The sequence below is a fragment of the Oculina patagonica genome, chromosome 1 (genome assembly GCF_052425735.1).
Source record: "Oculina patagonica isolate OP01 chromosome 1, crgOcupat, whole genome shotgun sequence".
NCBI classification, from domain to species: Eukaryota; Metazoa; Cnidaria; class Anthozoa; order Scleractinia; family Oculinidae; genus Oculina; species Oculina patagonica.
Window position 1 is genome coordinate 39,056,902 of NC_135758.1, and position 22,805 is coordinate 39,079,706.

The 22,805-nt window shown below is 38.8% G+C and overlaps 3 protein-coding genes across 3 annotated transcripts in view; 1 reads left to right on the forward strand and 2 right to left on the reverse strand.

The window, feature by feature from the left end:
- The window catches only part of LOC144630010 (FK506-binding protein 15-like), a 34,283-nt gene extending 16,359 nt beyond the window's left edge, over nucleotides 1-17,924 (forward strand). Inside the window, 19 exon segments of the mRNA XM_078488285.1 lie at nucleotides 374-592; nucleotides 1,249-1,389; nucleotides 1,579-1,673; nucleotides 1,853-1,955; nucleotides 7,555-7,726; nucleotides 8,536-8,672; nucleotides 8,836-8,919; nucleotides 9,231-9,302; nucleotides 9,847-9,999; nucleotides 10,244-10,336; nucleotides 10,421-10,513; nucleotides 10,693-10,764; nucleotides 11,731-11,835; nucleotides 13,447-13,554; nucleotides 14,181-14,236; nucleotides 14,238-14,998; nucleotides 15,126-15,180; nucleotides 15,658-15,736; nucleotides 16,650-17,924. Of these exon segments, the coding sequence (XP_078344411.1) occupies nucleotides 374-592; nucleotides 1,249-1,389; nucleotides 1,579-1,673; nucleotides 1,853-1,955; nucleotides 7,555-7,726; nucleotides 8,536-8,672; nucleotides 8,836-8,919; nucleotides 9,231-9,302; nucleotides 9,847-9,999; nucleotides 10,244-10,336; nucleotides 10,421-10,513; nucleotides 10,693-10,764; nucleotides 11,731-11,835; nucleotides 13,447-13,554; nucleotides 14,181-14,236; nucleotides 14,238-14,998; nucleotides 15,126-15,180; nucleotides 15,658-15,736; nucleotides 16,650-16,727 (2,676 nt within the window). The 3' untranslated portion in view covers nucleotides 16,728-17,924.
- Nucleotides 17,925-20,499: 2,575 nt separating this feature from the next.
- On the reverse strand, nucleotides 20,500-21,879 carry LOC144646917 (BTB/POZ domain-containing protein 6-like). The gene has a single exon (XM_078506629.1). It carries the CDS (start codon nucleotides 21,877-21,879, stop codon nucleotides 20,500-20,502), a length of 1,380 nt encoding a protein of 459 aa, XP_078362755.1.
- Nucleotides 21,880-22,688: 809 nt separating this feature from the next.
- The window catches only part of LOC144630043 (solute carrier family 22 member 15-like), a 25,491-nt gene continuing 25,374 nt past the window's right edge, over nucleotides 22,689-22,805 (reverse strand). Inside the window, exon 10 of the mRNA XM_078488329.1 lies at nucleotides 22,689-22,805. This exon is cut by the window's right edge and continues 342 nt beyond it. The gene's annotated coding sequence lies outside the window, so the exon portion shown is untranslated.

The window sequence follows — 22,805 nt, forward strand, 5'->3', positions numbered from 1 at the left end:
GAAACTTTCAACAATCATAATATTTCAAAAGTAGAACTAAATTACAAGTTAATTATTGCCTTAATAAAGTACAATATATAAGCAAGCTTATGGAGTTCTCTCAGGGTTGTCAAAATAAGCCGGCAACCGGCGCATTTCACCAGCTATTCTGTATACTACACCGGCTACTCGGAATATTAGTAGGTCAGTTCTCAGTGTGTGTTATCAAGTTCTGAGTGTTTTGTACCCCCCTACTTTTTGGATAGAACCTGCTACTCAAAAACCCACTGACAACCCTGTTCTCTGTTTTGCATGATGAAAATGTTTTTGTATTATTTTTCTGGAAGCAAAGATGTCCTGTTTTAGCTGATGAAATGTTTTTTTGTTTCTCTAGCCACCCGTCAGCATGGGTTATCCAATGATGGCACCTCAGCCACAGATAATAACTGCACCATATTCAGCCCCACCTCCACCTGTACCACCCCCACCCCCACAGCCCACAGCTAATGATGCAATGGTCCCTGTGCTTATGGCAGAGACCCGGCAACAACAGGGAGAGATACGTATGTCTGTTGGCAAGCTGTCAGACAAGATTGACGAGCTGTCAAACAAGGTAAGACTTGTAGGCTTTTGCTGCTCTTACATCAGCTCTTTTTTTCAGGGACTAAGGCAAATTTACTGGTGATGTACACTCGGGAAACTTCACATTGTTTTGTGCTTAAATTTTCTCTGCATTGATTTCCTTATGATTGTGTCATAGCAAATGTCTGGTTTACCATGCTAGTCACTCATTTCCTACATTGTACAGTACTGCGCAAGTTGTTGAATGTGAGTAAACACGAAATAACTGTACATCGCATTTGAATGGCTATCAATGGTTCTTTCTCCAAGGAATATTTCTTGTTTCCTCAAAATCCTTTTTGAGTTTGCAAATTTGAGAATGCCTTGTTTTTCAATCCTCGAGACTCTATCGTCAATCTCAAAATTCGAGTCACTTGAACTTTAATTTGAGACAGGAGAATTGAGTTTTGAGGATCAAGTCGAGACTGTCAACTTAGTCAGGTTTTGAGCATTACTATATGTACAGTGTAGCTCAATAATTATTTTATTGTTCAGTGTTACTGCCACTCAAATCTTTATAAAAGGTAGACTCATATGAACTTCAATTTATGTTTCAGCAAATTTAAGTGGACCTTAATTGATGAATGTCGTAATGAAAGTAAATTAAAAGTTTCACCTTTGCTCTCATTTTCTGTTTCTTTATTGTAGGTTGAGCGTTATCACCAGAGCTCAGGTCAACTGGCTGGACAACTGACCCCTGTTGGTCAGATGGGTGTTGGTGCATTTGGCAATCCACAAGCTGCGATGGAAGCTGCTGTTTTAGTTCACAACATCAACAGAATAGTGCAGGTAACTTGTTACAAAGATTTTAATCATATTGTTAGCGTTACGGTGTGGTGATCCGATTTGGGCCACTGGCCACTCCTTAGAAAAGAACTGCTTGTCAGTCATCATTAGCTGAGGCATTCTATTACCTCATTATATACAAGAATGTATTAACATTTCCTTGCCCTTTTTGCTTCAATATTCTGCTTTTAGGAAAACGAGAAATTGAAAGCTGAAGGTGCGGAAAAGTCCAAGAAGATTGAGTTGCTTAATGACAAAATATCTGACTTACTGCAAAAGAATCAGAGGTAAATGTTTTTTCCAGCTACTCTGTGTCATTGAAATTAAAAAAAAAAAAATTAAGCCAATAATTTTTTTCTCAGGCACATCTCATTCTGGGGAAATTGTGTTGTAATATGCCTTACGTGTTAATCAACTTCACTACAACTATTAAGTAACTGTTTGATGTCTGAAATGTAATTTTCAGATTTGTAGAACAGAGTAACACAATGTTGGAACAGAGAAGTGACTCTTTGCAAGTGAACACGGCACAGTCACAAGCACGGGTGTTATCCCTAGAGCAAGAAAAGGTGAAAAATAAAATATCTTCTACGTTCTTAGACTTCATTCAAAAAGAAACATATAGGTGAAGAAACATTATATAAACGAACTTACTCTTAGATCTGTGCACAGATGTCTGTTTGATTTGGCTGACTCCATGTTTTCCTTGTGGTATACTTCACAGTAGGACATCTGATGGTCCTTTGCTTTTCACGCATGTGTAAAAAAGTTACAGGGGAGTCGCGATTTCTCGATCCTCCAAGGGAAACAAGAATTGGTTCGAAAATCGGGGGTAAAATTGCAGTGTTTGACTGAGTGAAGAAAAATAGGAGAAACGAGTTTTGGTTTCAGTTATCTGGAGGTTGGAGAAATCCAGAGCTCGAGAAATTGGGATTCCACTGCTTAAGATAGAGCGGTTTTCACTTAGAGCAGTTTTCAATTGAGTGTCGTAAAACCAAAACCAAAGTAATTACTCCGGCCAATCACAAAGGACACAGACAATCCAGTGAACCAATCAAAACTCGAAGCAAATACATGTAGCCGGCACGAAGCGCGGGCGAGTCACGATTGGTTTTGGTTTTAGTTCTGATTGGCTGAGAAAGTGGCGCGAGATTTTTGAGCCAATCACTGAGCGTAGTAATGCAAAACCAAAGCAAACGCAATTTACTTTCGACACTCAAATGAAAACCGCTCTAAGTGTCGAAAGTTAATTGCGTTTGCTTTGGTTTTGCATTGCTACGCTTAGTGATTGGCTCAAAAATCTCGCGCCACTTTCTCAGCCAATCAGAACTAAAACCAAAGCCAACCATGACTCGCTCGCGCACGTTTTCCCGCGCTTCGTGCCAGCTACATGTATTTGCTTGGAGTTTTGATTGGTTCACTGGATTGTCTGTGTTCTTTGTGATTGGCCAGAGTAATTACTTTGGTTTTGGTTTTACGACACTCAAAGTAAAGGAGACTATTGTCTGCGCATGCCCGAAATATCTCCGAGATAAATTCAAAATTGTTCTCACGACGCGGGAAGCTGTTTTTGAAGGAGTTGAGTTTGACACTTCAACTTTAAAAGGAAAGGATTCCGCGCAGATATGACGTAAAAATACGGTAAATGCTTCAATAAGAAGAGCAATTCAAGCTGAAGTAAGAACACTTCGTTTGGGATCGAAACTAAATTTTGTTTTAAGCGATATTGTCGTTCGCTTGCTCGTGTTCACAACAATCAAGATGGCCGTTATGTGGATGGAAAATGTTGAAAGATTATCGCTGTATATCATGTCTCGAGACGAAATTCCCACGCCAGGTTGAAACTAAACCAAGAGAAGTCCGTTTTTCGGGTAAGTTGACCTTTTAACTGGCTTGTATAATTTAGGTTAAGCTTAATTAATTGATCTCGCAAGTATTACGTAAATGTGTGTACCTTGTCCTCACAAAATGACAGTGCCATTCGACAAATGCCAAAAACTTTTACTTTAATTTTTGGTTTTGTGTGGGTGAAGCGTCTAGCCTATTGCTTAAAGACTCGTTTTCCTTTTGACTGTTATATTCGTTGTTTTAAAACAATGGATTAGGATGACAGTCGAAGAGAGTATGGTGTTCATGAAACTTAATTATAGTTTTTACTGTTTCGAAATTTTGAAACCTTTGCTCCGAGACTTTTGGTTCCCTTCGTGATATGGGAATTCCCATCAGCTGGTGGCTGTTCCATTTCCATACTTTACGTTGGCAGAGTTTTGGACATTTTTAAGGTGTACCACTGTTTACTCCTAGTCGGAAGGGTGCCTGGTGGTACAATTTCAATTTTCAAATTCAGCTTAGAAACGTACAAGTTTGTCAGCCTTTAAAAATAACAGGAAATATTATCCATTGGTAAAGAAAAGCTGCTGATTAGTTGAAGATTAGTTAAACTTTAGGTCTGCCAAATTTTGTATACATAGACCTTACCAAAAGAAATGTGTCAGCATTTGATTCGGTGATATTCGCTCGCAGGTCTGCTTTGAAGGCCGTCTCAATTTGAAATGGCAATAATTTCTTTGAATATCAAGATAACGAAATTTTGATATGGGAATCGGCTTAAAACACTGGGTCTGTAATTCTTCCTTAACATTTTGACGCAAAAATCAGTCATTTAAACACTGTACCGGGTGGTTAAAATGCAGCTGGAAGAGAAATCTGATACGAACGAAATTCGTTCCTTTCGCTGTTGGCGTGACATCCCTGGCTCTCGAATGCACAGAACTATTTTGCTTTGCGGTTAATAACACATCTTGCATTTTTCAAAATTGCGTATCGTTATTATTGTTAAGTTAATGTTTTAGCACTGTTGAAAGTTTTGTGGTGATGTATTTTTCGTTTAAATTTATTATTTCACAGATGCAGCTGGACCAAAAGTACATGGCAGAATTTACTCTCAGAATGTATTTATTGACTTAATACATGTATCTATAATAAACAATAAAGAGAGGTATTATTAGAAACTCCTTGTCTCTCTAGTTTCTGGCAGGTTTAGTGGTAGTCCTCTGGACTTCTCTCCTCCTTCATGTGAACAATAATTATCATAGAAAAGTGTAGTGATATCTATCCTTTTGAAATTCAGCCAGCCTTTATAAACATATAATGGAAATATTCATGTAAGATGACAGGTCACTACCATTATATTCCACTCAAAATAAGGTCTAGAACATCATCTTTCATATTTAAACATGTGTTTTAAAAGTGAAAACAATGATAACAGGTTCACAGTGTTAAGTGGTCCAGATTTTTGTAAGCCAGGTTCAGTTTGGAACTGATCAGTGACAATGTGGTAAACAATTTCTTAAAATGTCACCCTAACAGTATTAGTTGCAAATTAAAACCAAGATTCCCCTTGTTTGAAGTCAGTGCTGGAAAAGATCTTTAAAACTGTAAGATTATACTCTGCCTCAGCACAAAATGCAATGGACTTCTTTACTTGCTGTGGAAGGTGTAGTGTGTGTTCATGATGGCCATATTGGTGGAGTGAAACAATAAAATGATTTTCCTTTGGGAAAAAAACATCATTTTTATTCCTCCAACATGGCTGCCATGAAAACACTCTATATTTCAAGTTTTATTTTTTAAGCAAGAGTAGGCCATTTGATAAAATACTCCAAGCCATAAGGGAATTTTCTCCACAAAGTACTACAGAGTGGTTCTTTTTAGAACTCCGACCCTTTGAGAAAAACCTAACAGGTAAAGATGGCATAAATTAAAAAGCTGTAGATGTTGTTTTGTTGTACATGTCTTACCCTCTACCCCAAACTGCATGCAGTCATCGCAGCTGAAATAACCTGGTTGCATGCCATAGATGACAAATTGCTTATACTTGAATGGTTTGATTTTGTGTTTTAAGCACCTTTGTTATTATTTTACCAAGACACAGAGTATATTGAATTCATTTACAGCAACCAAAACATTTTGTGGCACAAAAATATCCTGAAATATAACACACTGAACTTTGCATGAGGCTGTCAAGATGTTTGGGCTGGAATGAACTTTCCCCAGTAACTTGTATGAAACAAAATGATCAGCAGTCAGAATGAGATTGAAAAAAATCAAATTTTATTCTCATCAGTTAGTGAATACTAGTCCCTGTCTTTTTGTTACCATTTAGCCATCTGCACAACCTGTAAATATAAAGTAATAAAATATAAATTGTTATCTTCAGTTTAAAACAAAGTATCCAAGGCTGGAAAGAGATTCAACCTGAAAACCATTTTGACCAACAAAAACTGACTAAAAACTTTGACACAGAGGCACAGAGCTTTAAAAAATCCTACATGAACTTGTTGAGCTTTGAATTTATTTTACATTTATGAAAACTTTCAAAGCTGTTTGATTTTTGCTTTCTTGTCTTTTGTTTATCATCATAATTAGTTAATATTTCATTTTAAGGGCCTAATTCTCAGACAACCATGTTTTTATAACTGATTTTCCGACGTCAACAATTATATTTTTAGACAATTGAATTGGTTTGTTTGTTTTGGCACATTACCCACAGAGTCACCTGTCCACTCTTGCAAAATTGGGCAAATTTATCAATCATTTAATATACTACATATATGCCAGTACAGTTTATGATCCCTATTATACATGGCTATTTCCTGCTCTTGATGATTCAATGTATTAAATTGGTCCAACTGATGATCACTGCCTCTTGCATGCAGGAATTGACGTGACAATAACAAAACGTTATATAAAATTTATCAAACAATTATACGGCAGTATTGGTAACCATCATTATTTCATGCATTTATAGCTCATTAAAAGGCTTGAAAATATGCCCAATCTTACGTTTATAACGTCTTTTGGATTAAAGCTGACTTCCACTGGATAAAATTTATGTTTCGAGGTCTTCTAATCGCGGCTGTCAAAACGCGAGGTTATAAATCGCACAAAACAGTCACCTGGTACAAGCTAATTCGTATATTTATGCGAAGCCCAAGCCGAAATGTATTTTTAACCCTTCGTATTAATTTTTCGTACCCGGTGGCTGGCGGTTTGCACTATCCAAAAAGTCTTTTATGTGAAATAACTCACCTTTTACGCAAATTTATAATTTGCGAAAGCATCGTGTCCCGAAGCCAATTTCTGCTTGTTAAAAAACTGGAATGGATCTGTTAAGCTGCACCATGCTGCACAACTCAGAAGACAATACGTTTCACTTGAAATCGAATCTAAAAGATTTCTCGATCGCTAAAAACGGTCAGGAACTGTAAGAAACTGACATCCTTCAAACGGCCGCCATTTTTCCTCACTTCACAGCTCAGGGAATCCTCGACCCATGAGCCAATCATATATGCAGAAATCGGACACGTGATAGTTTCGCGGTGCCAAAAAACTGACCAATCAGACAAAAGTCTCCTTTGCTGACACTCAATTGAAAACTGCTCTATTAAAGAAAAATCCCAATTTCTCGAACCTCCAGAGGAGACGAAAATTGCTTCGAGAAATCAGGGATAAAATTACAGAGAAGAGTTATCCAAGGGAAACGTAAATTGCTTCGAGAAATCGGAATTGTACTAGACTGTTCACAGTCCCCTATTTTTCTGCAAAGTCGTATAGATAGATTGTTGCGTTCGACAAGCAGCCATCTTGGCTCCTGAACGCGAGCGAAAACTGGGAAGAGTGCAAAAAAACCGTGGGTAGGATTTCTACGACTTCACAAAAAAATAGGGACTGTGAACAGTCTAGGATTCTACCGTACTAGTAGTAATCAGAGATCAGGGGAGTGCGTTCGACCTATAGGTAAAATAGACCCAAGGTAAGCAGGCAGTGGCAAAAAAACCGACATGGTCGGCCTACTTGTAGTATGCCTTATGTCAAAGTTAGTTACTATGCTTCAGTACCGAACCAAACGCGAGGAGGATAAGTGTGAGAAAGATTGTGTGACGAGCCAAAAGAACATAGAATGAATGAAATATTATGTACACAAAAATAATTATTTATTTCACTTGACCTGTTATCGTTTGGCACTATCGTTTCCCACAAACTTCTGGAAATAGTTTTACTTCGATTTAAAATTCCACAGACATAATTCACACAGTAATCCACTTTTTAGTTTTACGTTGTACTACACACTTAAGTTGCTTTGTTGTCTTCGTTTCTGTTCAACAGATATCCATGAGCGGTGAGCTGACAACCGCCAAGACACACTTGGCAGCACTTCAGAATGAGGTCACATCTCTACGCCAGAAAGAGGCTGAACTTAGCAGCCAGCTCAGCAAAGTGACATCCGAAGCTGACAAATACAGGAATGAGCTGACACATGTTAAAGATTCACATACAGGTAGGGACCTGTCTACTTATGGTTTAATCCATTCCTTCCTAGAGCTTGTGTGATGTAGTTTCAAACTATTAAAGAAAACTAGTGAACACAACCTTAAAGTGTGGCCATGTGCTGTTTGTTTTTCTCTTTTTAAAAATTGCTTAGTGAAAACTGGGAAATTTTGCAAATACATGTACATGACTGTGTAATTATGTTGTTGGCCATACTGGTTTTCGGGTTTTAAAAATCTGTTTTCAATCGAGGTTAATCTGTTCAATCTTGAAGAAAAGGCTTTTTTAAAGTTTAATTAAGTTATTAGGATTTCCGTTTAATGAATTGAAAATGTCTTATGTCATTGTAAAGCCCTGGCCAAACGATAACGCAAGTGGACGCAACTTGCGTTCACCTTGGTCCTCTCTCCGTTTGGCCAGGACTTGCGATGACTTGCGTTCACTTTGGTCAAGATCAAATTTGCACGCAAGTCAACGTAAGTTTTTCACCGTTTGGCCACCCAACGCAAGTGAACACAAGTCTTGCTGTTTACTTCAAGTACTGAATTGCAGCGCGTGCACTTGCGAGTAAACTTGTGAGTCCGTTTGGCCAACCAACGCATTTCTGTACGCAAGTTGAACTTGCGACTTCTTGCGCCCACTTGGGTTACCGTTTGACCAGGGCTTAAGAAAGTTATCTTCAGATTGAAACAAGTCAACCTAGGTTGGAAAGGGATATAACCTAAACACCAATGACCTACAATACCCAACTCAAGATTTTCAAGTGAACACGTGATTTCCCTGAGTCGTTGAACTGTTCTTCTGTGTGTGTGCCTGTAGAAAGTGCAGAACAAAGCGATAAACTTAAGCAGAGTCTTAAAGAAGAAAAACAAACCAGGAAAAGATTGGAGAGCAAAGTGGACCACATTGAAGAAGAACTGAACGACGTAAAACACGAAAAAGAGAGTTTGGAAAGGGTAAGGGATGGATCTGTTTATTCTTGTCCAGTTATATGGTTGTATTCTAGAAATAATGTCAGCTACACAATTGAAATTGACGAAACAAGTGTTTTTAGAAACACAATCCTACAAAGAGCCGGTTGTCAGGGAGTTATTTTAAGAACTCATTGTGTGTTTTCAGAGTCTTGGAGAACGAAAAAAGAAACATGCGGCAGAGAAGAAGAAGTTTGAAGAGGAACTAGAAGAACTGAGATCACAACAGGAGGCAAGTTAATGTTAATGTATGTTAATGTGTTTCTTTAGTTTCTTCCATTTTTCATTACAAATGTTGCAGAGAATCTTGCATTTTTCTGTCAACATTTGTTCCTGTTATGGCATCTCTCTCGTTCGTTTCACGTTGCATGACAATTCCAAAACCCAGTTAATCTAGAAGGCTAAGATTCCAGAGAAGCCACTGAAAATTGCTCATGCCGTTGATTTTGTTTTGTTGAGAAGTTTTGGAAAACCAACAGAAAGATTTTCTCTGTCTGAGCTTGCTTTATTTGAATTAAAAATATGTTTGACTTCCTTTGTTAGGAGGAAATAAAGTTTTTGAAGGATAAGCACAAAAAAGAAAAACAGAGCAGTGGATCAGTCACAGCAAAACAGGTGAGTAGTTGACTATCTATTGTAGAAGTTTCATCAGTAATCTCTTAAGATTTTTTTGGTGTAACACGCGACACACTACTCTTGTGGAAACTTTGGTGAGAGTGCACGCACTGATTCAGTCGGGGGGGATAAGTGCCGGTTTTGGTAAATCTTCGTTCAAGCACTCAAATAATTTCCGAATTATTTCATCCAATCAAAAACTAGCGTGAGCACTCACGAGTATAGCCTGCGTTGCAGACGAACGAAACTCCGGACTATACCGGGGTTTTGTTCGTCTGCAACGCAGGCTATCATGAGTACTCCGAAAGCAATCGCGCGTATAAATACGTCATGTTGCTCAGCAACCTTTGCGACGAAAACCGCGGGCTCATTCACTTCTCGGAGAAGTGATGTCGCCATCAACTGGCACTTGTTCCGCTGACTGGATTCTGATTGGATAGTAAGAATCGAAAACTCTTCGGAAAGTCTTCGGGAGCTCAACAAGGGTAAACTGGAAGATGGACGAAGATTGAGAGGGAATTTTTCATGCTTTTGTCCATGATAGGTTGCACAGGCTGAGGCAGAACTCGAAACCAGATTGACTGAGAAAGCAGAAAAAATGGTTGCACAGACAGAGGAGAAATGGAAGAGAAGATTCCAGGAAGTTTCGGATGAAAAAGAGGAGACTGTCAAGAAATTAGCAGAGCTTCAAGAAAAGGTAATACTGTGTGTTTGTTACTTTTTTCGACACGTTTTCTTCTTCTTCCCTTGCTTGTTTACACTTTGTTTAATTATTATTGTCAATATCATTTTCATTATCATTATTATTATAACCTAAAGTGTAAACATCTTTCAAATCAAAATCATTAGAAGAGGAGAAGGAGTCAGCAACATTTAAACTCTGTGATTTTATGTTAAAAGATCTTAAAGGTAACTGATCTTTATATTTTATTTATGTTTAGTGTTCAACACTAAAAGCAAGCGAAAATGAAAAGGACGAGAAGATTAAAGATCTCCAGGATAAACTAGAAGACCTTGAAGGAATACGCGAAAAGGTTTGTATTAGTTAGCATCAGTTGAACTAGAGTAGAAAATATCATTTCAAAATCAACGTTTTCCTTTAACTTTTTGTTCAACAGTATACGCGACTTCAAACTTCACAAGGTGACAAGGACTCTGAGATGCAAGCATTGCGATTAACACAACAAGAACTGGATGCCCTACAAGCTAAGGTTAGAAGCAAAGAATGTCCATTTTGATTGTGTACATGTAGAATCTGTTTAAAATCCAACTTAACCAGTGTTTAAAGAAGATTTTTTAAGAACCAATGTCTTCTACCGATCGCACTACTGCTTCCAGTATTTTCAGTATTAACAAGTGTTATTCTTTCCTTTTTTTCTTATTTAAAAAGTACCAAGAAGTTCGCACCAGAACAATGAAAATGAAAGAACAATACGAAGAGCAACTGGCATCCGCAGAGGAGGTAAATAAAACTTTGCTATGTATTTTTCGTATAAGCCAGCGCCATAGCTCTGCAAAGCGGGGAAAGGGCGACAGTAACTAAGGATGGACTGATCCTACTAAGGATGGACCGAAAATATCGATGTTCGCTAAAAAAATATCGTGCTTTCGATACGTTTTCGGTACTGCACACGTGACCTGAAACTGCGGTCATCTGGTCAGCAGCTAAGGTTTATAAAGTTAATATTGAGCAAGGCCTGGGTGACAAATTACCATGTTCGTGTCAATAAATTGAACTCTTCGACTTCTCTGATTTGATGTCTACACGATGTTGATGCAACTGTAAAATAAAAAGACCAATAAAGCCAATCATGATATTTATAGTTGGATTAAATGTAAAGTTTAACGCTGGAAAGGGTGAAATTGAGTCCCAGCCGGTAACATCACCAGCAATAATCTTACTAACCCTAGGCCTGACGACGATGAATTACCTCCCGATCAGAGTGGTGGTTCTACTTCCACTACTATCCTCCCAAGTACGCATATCGAAGATATTCTTGAATCATTGAAACCCAAACGCAGCAAGTGGACCCCTCCACCGGGTAAATTCTCCGCCCTGGATCATTATATTGAGGACACTTTTTTACTACTACTGATGAAGGCAGCACTGCCGAAACGTTTAGTATTTACATTGAACTTTCCAGCGTTAAACTTTACATTTAATCCAATGTGTTCATTTAAATTAACGCTGCGCAGGACATTTTCGTTTTTTCATGATCTTTATAGTCCCAGGCGTGTTCTTTGTATGGTCTAACAAATGAAGTGGCCTACCAAACGTCATTCACGTCACAATATCGATATCGATATTCAGGAAAAAGGCCAATATCGTATCTATATCTTATCGTTTTGAAAAACTGGTATCCGCTATCCTTAGCAGTTATATAGCCTTCTGCATGCCTAAAAGTTGTCTCTTTTTTTTTTTGCGTAGGAGCGTGAATCTGCAGTTTCAGAAGCTTATAACAAAGGTGTGAAGGAAGGAAAAGAACAGGCTGGCGCTAACAAAACACAACCCTCTGTTAATGTGACAGATGAAGTAAGTCAGAGTTTCTAATTAATCGGGCGGGGCCTGGGCCCGATTCATAATCTGCACGGAATTTTTTTTTTTTTTTTTTTGTCGGTAAATCGATCCAGACCCACGCGGCCCAGCCGGCTCTTCTGTCACGGTCACGCAAGATTTAATATTTAATAGCAATCAGCCGATCACTAGCGTTTAACACGAACACTCTGCTCTCTGAAATGTATAATTTTAAAAGAATATTTTACAAGAAGAGAAGGCTGAATATAATCACATAGCGAAAACCAAGACCGCTTGGACATGTCCAAGCTATTTGAAACTACCACTACGTCAGACCCCTGTCACGCGATCTCTCGCTTGTAGCTATAAATAATCATTCACCTATTTTCTGTTTGAATACTCTGCGCTCTGTTTGTGTGAAATATTTATTGTTGTGTTACTCAAGCGTTTGGCTCGGAGCGAGTACAAGTCGTACAAATTACCCGGAATGTGTTAAATATTGCAAAACGACGACTTATTTTCTGGATAGCCCAATTTTTGTTTTGAGTTGACGGTATTTTGAGAATCGAAACGTTATCGAAACGTAAGTTGCAAGCTCAGCAAGAATGTGCCAAAGCACGGGATACACGTCATCGCGCCAGGGGAATTACCAAAAGCTTGTCGGAAGACGCTAAACGGAGAAACACAATGGGATGGCCTTAGTCTACTCTTTATTTTGGCGTGATTTGGCTTTCTTTTAAATGAACTGGTTTGGGTTTATTTTATTGAACATTCGGAACAAAATAAATATTTGCATGCGTAAGCAGGCATTTTTCCGGCTAGGCATGTGGCTATGACGTGGTAAAGGAAATTCATGTCACGTTCACTCCGTGACTAACGCAAACACGACTTGTGTGTTTCTCAAGTGACTGCTTTTCTAAAGATTTTACTGTGCGGTGCCGTGCCTTTAAGCCAAAGCACTGAAAGAGGTCGGGTGGTCAAAAATTACCCGCACGATTATAAACTGCTTGCAGTTCTTGTTCTATATGTACTGATTATTATTGAAAAGTTCTTTAGCTCTTATTTATTTAATAAGAATTTTATTTATTTACTTATGAGAATTTGTTCGTAAATCAGGAGACTTTCCCCTAGTTGATGATTTTATATATGTTCTTTTATCCTCAAGAAGTAACACATAAGTCTGTTAGACAGTTGTAAGGTGGGAATACCAAAATTGGAAAATGCAAAGTAAAGAGTAAAATAAAACTTGATCCTTGTCTAATTTATAATTTGCCGTCCTAAACTTCCTAAACTTTTCTCGTTACGAGCACATTCTTTCGTTTTTCCCCCTCTCTGAACGTAAAATGAAACTCTGGCTCTGTCCATACTAACGCCTTTTCATTGACGCATTTCCACTTGTCGTCCACACTGAATTGTTCGAAAATGCTTATCATTTTTATCGAAAGCAGAAAGGCTTTGGTAGTGTGGATCATAGGCGAAAACGCATTGACAAAAACGCATACATGTGGACAAAAACGAAACCGGGCCGAATGAGATCAATGGAACCATTGCGTGACACAGTAATGCATTCTGTGTGTTCAGTACGTTATTTTTGCGTGACATTCAGTAATGATTATGTGCATCTTGCAGGTCAAGCGTATAATGAACACTGTGTTTTATATGCTGAGGAATGAATTTGAGGCTGATGACTCTTACTCAGGCTCGGACATCATGAAGGTTGTACTCCAGACCATCAAGGTACGAACAAACTCACTAAAAAGGCAGATTTTTTATGTTCAGAAACATTACAACGTGCAGTAGAGGTGACTAGTTGCATAACCATGATCTCGAGCTAGGATCAAAATGTTTTGATCTCTTTTATCTTCGTTTGGACTCTTGTGCTTGCTTGTGTCACTTATGAAACCTAACCCTTACAGTTTTGTACCAAGGTTGTTAAGGCCTATTTACACGGTACAATTTGTCGCATGCGACATGCTTACGACAGGCCTACGACACGAATTGTGTCGTGTTAATCAAACCTACATGACTCGCTTACTACTGTCGTTAGCCTTCCACGCAGTCGTTCTTAGGGGCGATCGTGTTTCACTCCTCCCCACGAGAAACACGGTCGCCCCTAAGAACGACTGCGTGGGACTGGGCTATACTGTCGTAGGCGTGTCGTAAGTTTGTCGCATACGACAAAATCGTACCGTGTAAATCGGTACTGTCACTTTTCTTGATTGTTAAGATTACGATCCATCTAGTTTTCCCTTTGTTTATAAGTACAGCTATGAACCTTCAACTTTTCACGAGCAGGTAGTATTTTAGTAACAAATTTCAACCAAGATCACTAAACGTTGTGTGCAATTTTGTCCATAACACAGGAGGTGACTATGAAACTCGTGAGTGGAAAATCAGTCGAGAAAGAGGAGAGTGATGAAGGAGGAGGAGGAGGAGGAGGAGGAGGAGGAGGAAGCGGAGGCAGAAGAGGAAGATGAAGATGAAGAGGCAGAAGTAAAGGAAAAAGAAGAAGAGAAACTTGTAAGTGGAGAAGCAGTCGGGAAAGAAGAGAGCGAAGAGGAGGAGGAGGAGGAGGAGGAAGAGGAGGAGGAGGAGGAAGAAGAAGAAGAGTCAGGGGGAGAAGAGAAACGCGAAGAAATTAAACAAGGGGTTGACGAAGTCGACGAAGAAGATGAAGGAGACGACGGAAAGGAAAGTAATAATTTGGTTGCAGAGGAAGAAACAGAAGGCGATAATTCACAGAAAGAAGAAACAGGAGTGAATGCGGAACAAGGTAAAGACGAAGTAACTACGAACGGACAGCTGATGGAGGAAACAGAGGATTTGAAACCCGATGTGGAGAGTAAACAAGATGATAATTCTGTTGAATCTGAAGCGGTTGTAGAAGATTCAAATGATGGTGTAGTAGAAAGTAGTAATGGTCCAGAAAGCAAAGAAAACATTGACAATATAGATAATACTTCGGAAACTGACTCGCTTCCAGGAAATCAAATAGATGTACCTTCTTTAGAAGAGCTTTCTGCGGAGGCAGATGAGGAGGACAGTAGAACTGAATTAGACAGAACTGATGCCTCTGAGAATTTAGCGCAGTCTGTACCGGACGAAAGTAAAGATGAACCATTTAATGTTGCTGTAGCGGAAGAAAAAGAACAGCAACCAAAAGAGGAGCAAGGATCAAAAGGTACAGTATACTTCAAAATAGACAATGCATGCGCGCAATCTGTATTAAAGTTTGACAAGAGCAAAACGTTAGGATGAATTGCAAAATAGTGTCTCGACTAAGCTAACAAATTCGTTTTACTTTGCAGAAGCCCAAGTGGACACTTCACAGAACAACACCATAAGTGAAGATAAACTTAAATCGTGAGTACAATTCTTGGCTACTGAATGCTTCCTTTTCGCTGTATCCATCATTTTCGAATTATTTGCTTATTTGCTTCTGATCTTCAAATCCGTTATTTGGGTTTTTAAGAAACGCTTAGATGTTGCATAAAGATCCAAAAACGACTGCGAAAAAGACTATGCATTTTGTTTGCTAGTTGTCGTTTTGTATGATACGTGTTGTGCAAATTATCCCTGGGTCTATCGTCAAAAGTCTCACTTTTTGTGCGCAAAACTTTCCAACTTTGTAGACCACGTGAAGAGAGTGGGGCGAGAAGAAACACTTCTGCTGTGGAGGCTCAGAACAGAACTAAAATAAATCCCTTATCGATATGCTTAACTTTTTTGACTTCGTGACCTGTAATCCCGTAAAAAGACACCGAATTCTCATGTTCCTTTAGCCTGTTCATATTCATCCTGGAGCAACCCTTAACCAATGTGTTTGTGTGTTTATATTAGGTTGTTTGGTGATGATGACCATGACGATGTGGAAGCAACCTTTGGATCTTTGTCGAAGAAAAAAGAAGAGGAAAAGCCTGTATGTATTAGCACAAACCGTATGAAAGCACCCTTTATTCGACGTTCAAGTACAACCTTTTGAAATGACCATCATGAAACTAAAGTATGTAAGTCATAGAGCCAATCGCTACGGTGGCAATTAGCGGTACAAGAAAATTAGAACTTGAACTGAAAACAGGTAATTTAGCCAAAGCGCGGAAAATTGCCTAGAATGAAAAGTGTACTAACCAATCATAGCTCGAGTTCATAGCAGGCAACCAGTGAACGGCGCAGGAAAAGTTGCGTGACCTTTAAGTGCACTAGACCAATCAGAGCGCGAGTAAGAAGCAGGTCACCGATCAAAAGCGCGGGAAAAGTCGCGTGAATCAAATTACGATTAACTTGAGTTCTTCACTTGATGGGCTGTCTTGATTGGTTGAATAGGAGGAATGAATTGGTTGAAAAACCGGCATACAAAGCTTGAGAGAAAAGTGAAACCGTACAAACCGCAACTTTCACAAGCCGCTTAACAATTTTGGTTATGAAAGTGATAAATGATCGTCGCAGTGAATTTCCAATTTAAGCAATTGGAATAAAGAAGCCTGAAAAAAATTCAGGGCTTCAACTAGGCTCGATTTCCAGCCGCTTTTTCGGGAAAATGTCACAAATTGACCTCGCTCCCAATGTGTGGCTTCAATAGCTCAGTTGGTAGAGCATCGCACCGGTATCGCGGAGGTCACGGTTTCGAATTCCGTTGAAGCCCTGAATTTTTTCAGGCTTCCTTATTCCAATTGCTTAAATTGGAAATTCACTGCGACGATCATTTATCACTTTCATATACATCCGCAGTTCATATATGAATCATTTCATATACATTACATAATTTTGGTTATGAACGGTGGAAAGGGGGCTGTGATAAGTGAAAGTTTTTTTTTCTTTTTCTTCTTCTTCAGGATTCTCCACCACCCCGTGCTGTACCACCGCCATTATTTGATGATGATGATGACGATGACCTTGATTGGTTTAAATGAAAAGAGAAATTTATATTCTGGCTGCATGACGCCAGCTTTCAAGAGTAATGTACTAATGTGAGAAATTTCGTATTGTGATCCAGTTCTCAGGTCGCTGGTAATGTTCAAGTAACAAAAAATGTGCCATATTAGAAAGGAGAATATATAATACAGGGAAAAATGAAAACAGGGGGGGGGGAAATATCGACCTGCCCCACGAAAAGAGGCCGAATTCAGGTCACGCGTGACCAAATCAGTCAGGTCACGCGTGACCAAATAAACTTGGCGTGCTGCGGTTAATGAGCAGTGTTACGGATGGCGCGTATCCTTAATATTCACCAATCGCCTCCAATTTTAGACATCCTCGTCTTCTATTTAGCTACCTGAAGTGATTAAAAACAGTGTCAATTTGTACTTCTGGCCGCTAGTGGTCTGTTAGTGTAGTGTTGATGTCAGTAGTGGTAGTAAGTCATTTTGCTATAACTAAATGTCAAGATTTTATGAAAAAGTGATGACCCCTCTTTACGATATGGAATTTTAGTCGTCGCTACATGTCACTTCGTGTGTCGGAACATTTGTAGTATAGGCAGTAAAACGAGGAGTGAGTACATTCAAGCATTTTTAAATTTTATGCTCTTCATTTGCGTCTTAGCTTCCGCAATTTTTCCTTATGATCAAACGTGACGTACAGATGTAATAATAATTGAACGCCATTCACGATTACCGGTATGTAGTCTACTGGTTCTTGAGCGGAGAGGGTTGCGTTGAAATGTGCTTTATGCAATAGATTCAACGCGCTTCGAAATTAAGAAATAACGCGAAAATCTTGTTAGGTTCTATGTGCATTTTTGTGTAAGAAAATGAACAATTCATTTCACAAAATCAGAAGTAAAATTGATCAGTCAAAACATTTAGTATAGTAACCTAAAAAATATCTGATTTATAGAAGATACGCTCTGTGATGTGAAGCCTGGAGTCTGTAGCCTCGGATCAGATATTTTTTTTTGGCTGGTAATGCAACCCTGTCTCTTTCGTGACAAGCCAAAGAAACTGTATAGGAGGCTAGAAGCCCTCAGGTTTTCAAAACCTACAACCGTTTTAAAAAGTTGATTTACCATTTATACTAGGCTAAGGTAGTTGTGAATCTGTAATTATAATTATATTTATGTAAAAAAATAAAAATTGGAAAAAAAATAAAGCCAACAAATTATTTGCAAAGGTCTGTTTTAGGATTCATTATTCAAATCTGTTACTTTTCAGGATTCTGTCCGTGTTGAATGAAATCCAGGCTACTTTGAGAGAAGTAAAAACCCGAAGACAGAATCTCTTACTAGTTTAAAATGTTGCCCAAAAATTCTTGTTGCCCCTATGAGCTATGAATGAGTGGATGTATATTTCCTAGATCACTTATTTTCAAGATAATTAAATATTGATCAATTTTAAGTCAAATTATTATCAGTACTAGTGTACAGTCTGAGTCTGCAAAAAGTGCACCTGATGTGGTTTGGAGCACCTAATTAAAGTAGATAATTATAGGGTCAGAGGCAGGGTAGGCTCGATTACCGCCGCCTCCTCGAGTCCGGTCTTTGTTCCTCCCCGAGAGAGACAGGGAGGAGCGCAGGCTCATTTTCCCGAAAAGCGGCTGGAAATCGAGCCTAGAGGCAGGGGGGGGGGGGGTTGCAATGGGTGCATCTGTTCCCACCCACAGGCCACAAAGGTCCGGCTGATCAGGAAATGAGGGTTAAAATGACTCTCAGAATGCAGGAAATGTGAACTTAACTTTATTTTTTTAAAATTTCCCAGGGGTATAATACCCCTGGACTTCCCGAGTTGCTCACGCCTCTGGCGCTTGCACCCACCTATGCAAGATCCTGCCTATGGCCCTGGAATTACTGTACATAGGAATTTCCTTCTGAGCATATCCCACTGAGGTTAGAATTTGTTTGCCAATGTGGTCCCTGATTTCCTTTCTAGGTCTGGAAGGAATTTCCTTGGTTATCTTCCAGCACTTCAAATCACCTTAGAGTTAATTCTCTACTTCCAGTTTCTGAGATAGCCTTATCGACCTTAAATTCTGGACATTTGTGTAAAATAAAAAGATAAAATGGCTGGAGAAGATAAATTTTTATCCATAACTTTAATAACTTGTAAAGCTAAGATAAATTTAAACCCTTTAACACAAAAATATGCCTAAAATAATTCATGTTTATAATATTCATTGGTGAAATTACACTACAATGTTGCATACATAGTAATCCACAATAGTAACAACTGTATAAATTTTTGATTAAGTTACATATCAGGTAACTGTGGAAAGCTAATCAACCGACTATTTTCACCTTAAAAAACACAACTTGATGCAAATCCTTTGGGTTGGGGATGCAAATTATACACATGAAACAGTGGTAGTTACAAAAGAATTAAAAATTCGAATTAATAAGTTGACACTGGCTAAAAATATTTTTTTTGGACGTTTCAGCCACTTAGTACTGCTGCCTTCTTCAGCAAGATAAAAATGCAAATGTTCAACGGCGTCCTGTTAAAATATGTAACTAATGTGTGAAAACTAAATGAACTTTCCGAGTGCAACAAAAGTCTCTAGAGCATTCTTAATGAGTCTATGAATTGTTAATGAGTCTATGAATTCTTAATGCATAACGTAACTAAGAAAACGAAAAAGAAAAAAAAGAAAAACTACCCTGAAAAAAAAAAACACTTGCCCCTGCCAGGAAAACTTGCCCCCACAGACAAAAAGTCCTAGATACATGTACGGCCCTGAATACTCATCCACTTATTCAAGTCATAAAGATTCAAGTAGTACAAGATGTACATGTATTTTGCACAAGTGGTCAATGTGATTTTACTTTTTAGTGAAATAAAATGAAATAAACTAATTCCACTGCAAATTTGAAAAGTTCAATTCATAGAAGTGATACAAGTGCATAGGAGTTGCGCAACTGGTTTAAACTGCATCTTATTATAGGCCCTTGCAGTTTGATCAGAAATTTAACTTCAGGACCCAGTCAACCTGTATGACTCGTAAGCACACTAAAACATATCAAACAAGACAGTAATAAACCTTACTTCACGAGGCATGTGAGTTGAACCACTCAAACCTTCACTTTCTATATTGGACAACCCACCAAACAGATTAACCTACAATATTATGCCTTTTTCCTGACTAAGTAAGCTTGGAGAGTTCAGAGGGGGCTATTGTATCAAATTAAAGATGAATAAAAATCAATATTGCTGTGCAATGTGTCCTTGTTTGTGTGTTGGAACTTTGAATTTAAATGAGTAATCAGCTAATGTAAGGTCTGGAATCCCAGACCCAATCATCTTTTGTTAGAGACCTTGTACTACCTGATTCAAAATAGTTACCACACAACAGCAATGCAGTGATAAGATGGTAAGATTACCTTATTATAGGAAATTAACGATACATGTTATTAACGCAAATTTCAAAAATTCACATTAATTTTAGTTATGTAAACATGTTTACTAAAAGCATCTAACCAGAACTTTTCTTAAATTTGCGTTAATGTTATTACGCGTAAATTTTGTTCGCAATGTTATCATGCTTCGTTACCGGTATATTCCTATAATAAGGTAACCTATGTAATGTTTATCTCTATTTGACGTGACAGCCCTATGTGAGAATGTGGGGGAGGGGAAGGGCAAAAGTTGGCAATAACACCAGATAGGTACAATGTAGAAGTGTGCTTTTCTGAAGTCAGCAAGCAGAAGGGGGATAAAGCAAAAGCTTCTTTTATCTGATACTTGCCATAAGACTTCACTTCAGCATAAACAGAAATTCGGCAATCTGTCCATGGCTAATGGTAGTTCCATTGCCGCTAGGTCTCCCTCCTGCGTCATCAAAGTGAAATGTTACCCCAGCGCATTCCACAGATTTTGAGCCATTTTTACCACTCCAAGACTCCATGCCAGATATGGATGCCTGGACAGAATACAACAAATCTTTACTTAACAGCACAGGCTGATCAAACATGACATAAAAACCACAATAACTGTGTGAAGCATTTCTTACAAGCTCACACTGTAATTGTTCAAGGTTGGTGGCAGTTAACGGTAAAGGTCTATCTGATGATCTCCAAAAATTATCTTGACCATCATCACGCGCAATCCTGACATTTGCAGAGTAGACGCCATCTATGCTTCCGAACAAGCACACCCCATGCAACATGACATCCTTGTCAACCTTAACACCTATAGAATCTGTCCGACCCATTGTATAGCGCCAACTGGCTGCCTCCACAGAGTCGAATCTACCACATCGATGATAAAGGTGGTAACGATTGGCCCGTTTCACTTCTGGAAATCCCACAGGAGTGGTCAAAACTGAACTAAAATACTTCATCATGTCGAAAACCTCCACGGGTGTTAATAAATTCACATCAAGAACGACACTGGCAAATTCACTTTGCTCCATGGCTGGAAAACGTAGAGCTTTGAAAACACGGTCTCCAAGGACCTGTCTTTTAGTAGTGCCACTTGGATCGAGGCTCTGTCGTTCACAAGCCTTAGTTGCCCAATTGTCAACGGCTTTAAACAGTTCAACCTCTTGGATACTCAGTGTGTCTCTTTCTACAACCTCTTCAAGTAAGGATCTCTCGATCGAGCTGAATTCATCGGATTTCACTACGTCCTCGGTTTGTTTATCTATAACATCCCAGCAATGCAATTCAAGGAATTTCTCTTCATGCAGGCGAGCATTTTGAAGAATGACAAAAACATTCGATGCACCTAAGGTCTTTCGCAGGTATTCAGTGCACTGGTCTGCGAGCGAAGGGAGCATGTATTTCTTGGCCAAATACAGCACTTGCATAACATTCTCCCCGTTCAATTTTGCTTCGTCGCTGTAAATGTAGCGAAGCAACTCTAACAGGCCTTCGTACTCACAGTCGGGCAGATCGATAGAATCTGAAGTTTCAGCCATTTCACCATAGAACATCTTGAAAAATACAGGGCTGCTCATCGACAGAATAAACTTGTGCGCGGGGATCGCCATCTTGCGTTTCTTGTTGTCGTCTTCGCCATCAGAGGTTTCAACAACAAAGGTGACATCGCTCAAGAGTTCATTGTTTAACAAGAATTTACCCCTTTCTCTGATGGTAGCTGTCGTCATTTGCCAATTTTCATCCGAAGTTGACATGTTTTTAACGAAAAAATGTTAGAAAATCTTGTAAATCACTCGCTACTGAAAATGCTAGAAAATGCTATAGAAATGGCGCGAAAATGTATTTGAGCCAGGGAGTAAGGATGGGCCGATACTCGATACCAAATATTCGATACCTCGATATTTTGACAATTTTGAAAAGTATCGATACTTTCGAAAAATATCGCACTTTCGATACGTTTTCGATACTGCACACGTGACCTGAGCCTGCGGTCTCCTGGTCAGCACCTAAGGTTTAAAAATGCAATTTTGCTCAAAAAAATATTGTTGTTCTTGTCAATATTTGAATTTTTCTTGCCTTGATGCAAAAGTGAATCAAAAAGACCAAAAATCAGCATTCGTGGCTAACATCTACAACGCCAGGACTGTCTTTTGAATTCTTTAACAAATCACGTGACATATCAATGACGTCAGGACGGAAATGACGTCATAATATCGATATCGATATCGATATCGAGAAAAAAGGCAAATATCGTATCGATATCGTATCGTTTTGAAAAACCTGTATCGGCCCACCCTAACCAGGGAGAAAACGCAGCGGTTACCAAGTCCAAGCGTATCTCAGTTCATGTAAACTCACGGAAGTTTGTATCGTCAGCGAGGGCGCGTGGTCGCGAAGAAAGGTAAGAGAGACAGAAATAGCCATTTTTCTTCGGAGAGAACGTGGGTTATCTACGTTTATAAAAAACTGAGATACTGCTCGAGCTTGTTTAATTTTTTTTTGCCTTTGTTTCAGATTATGATATAATGTAAATTAGACAATGAAAAACAATAATCAAACTGGATTGAAAAATTTTAAACCAAGTTTTTAATAAAAGCACAACAAATACAAATCAAATCCACACTATCGTACAAGAAGGAAAGGGAGGGGAAAGAGAAAGGGTTGATGGAGACCCGGCATG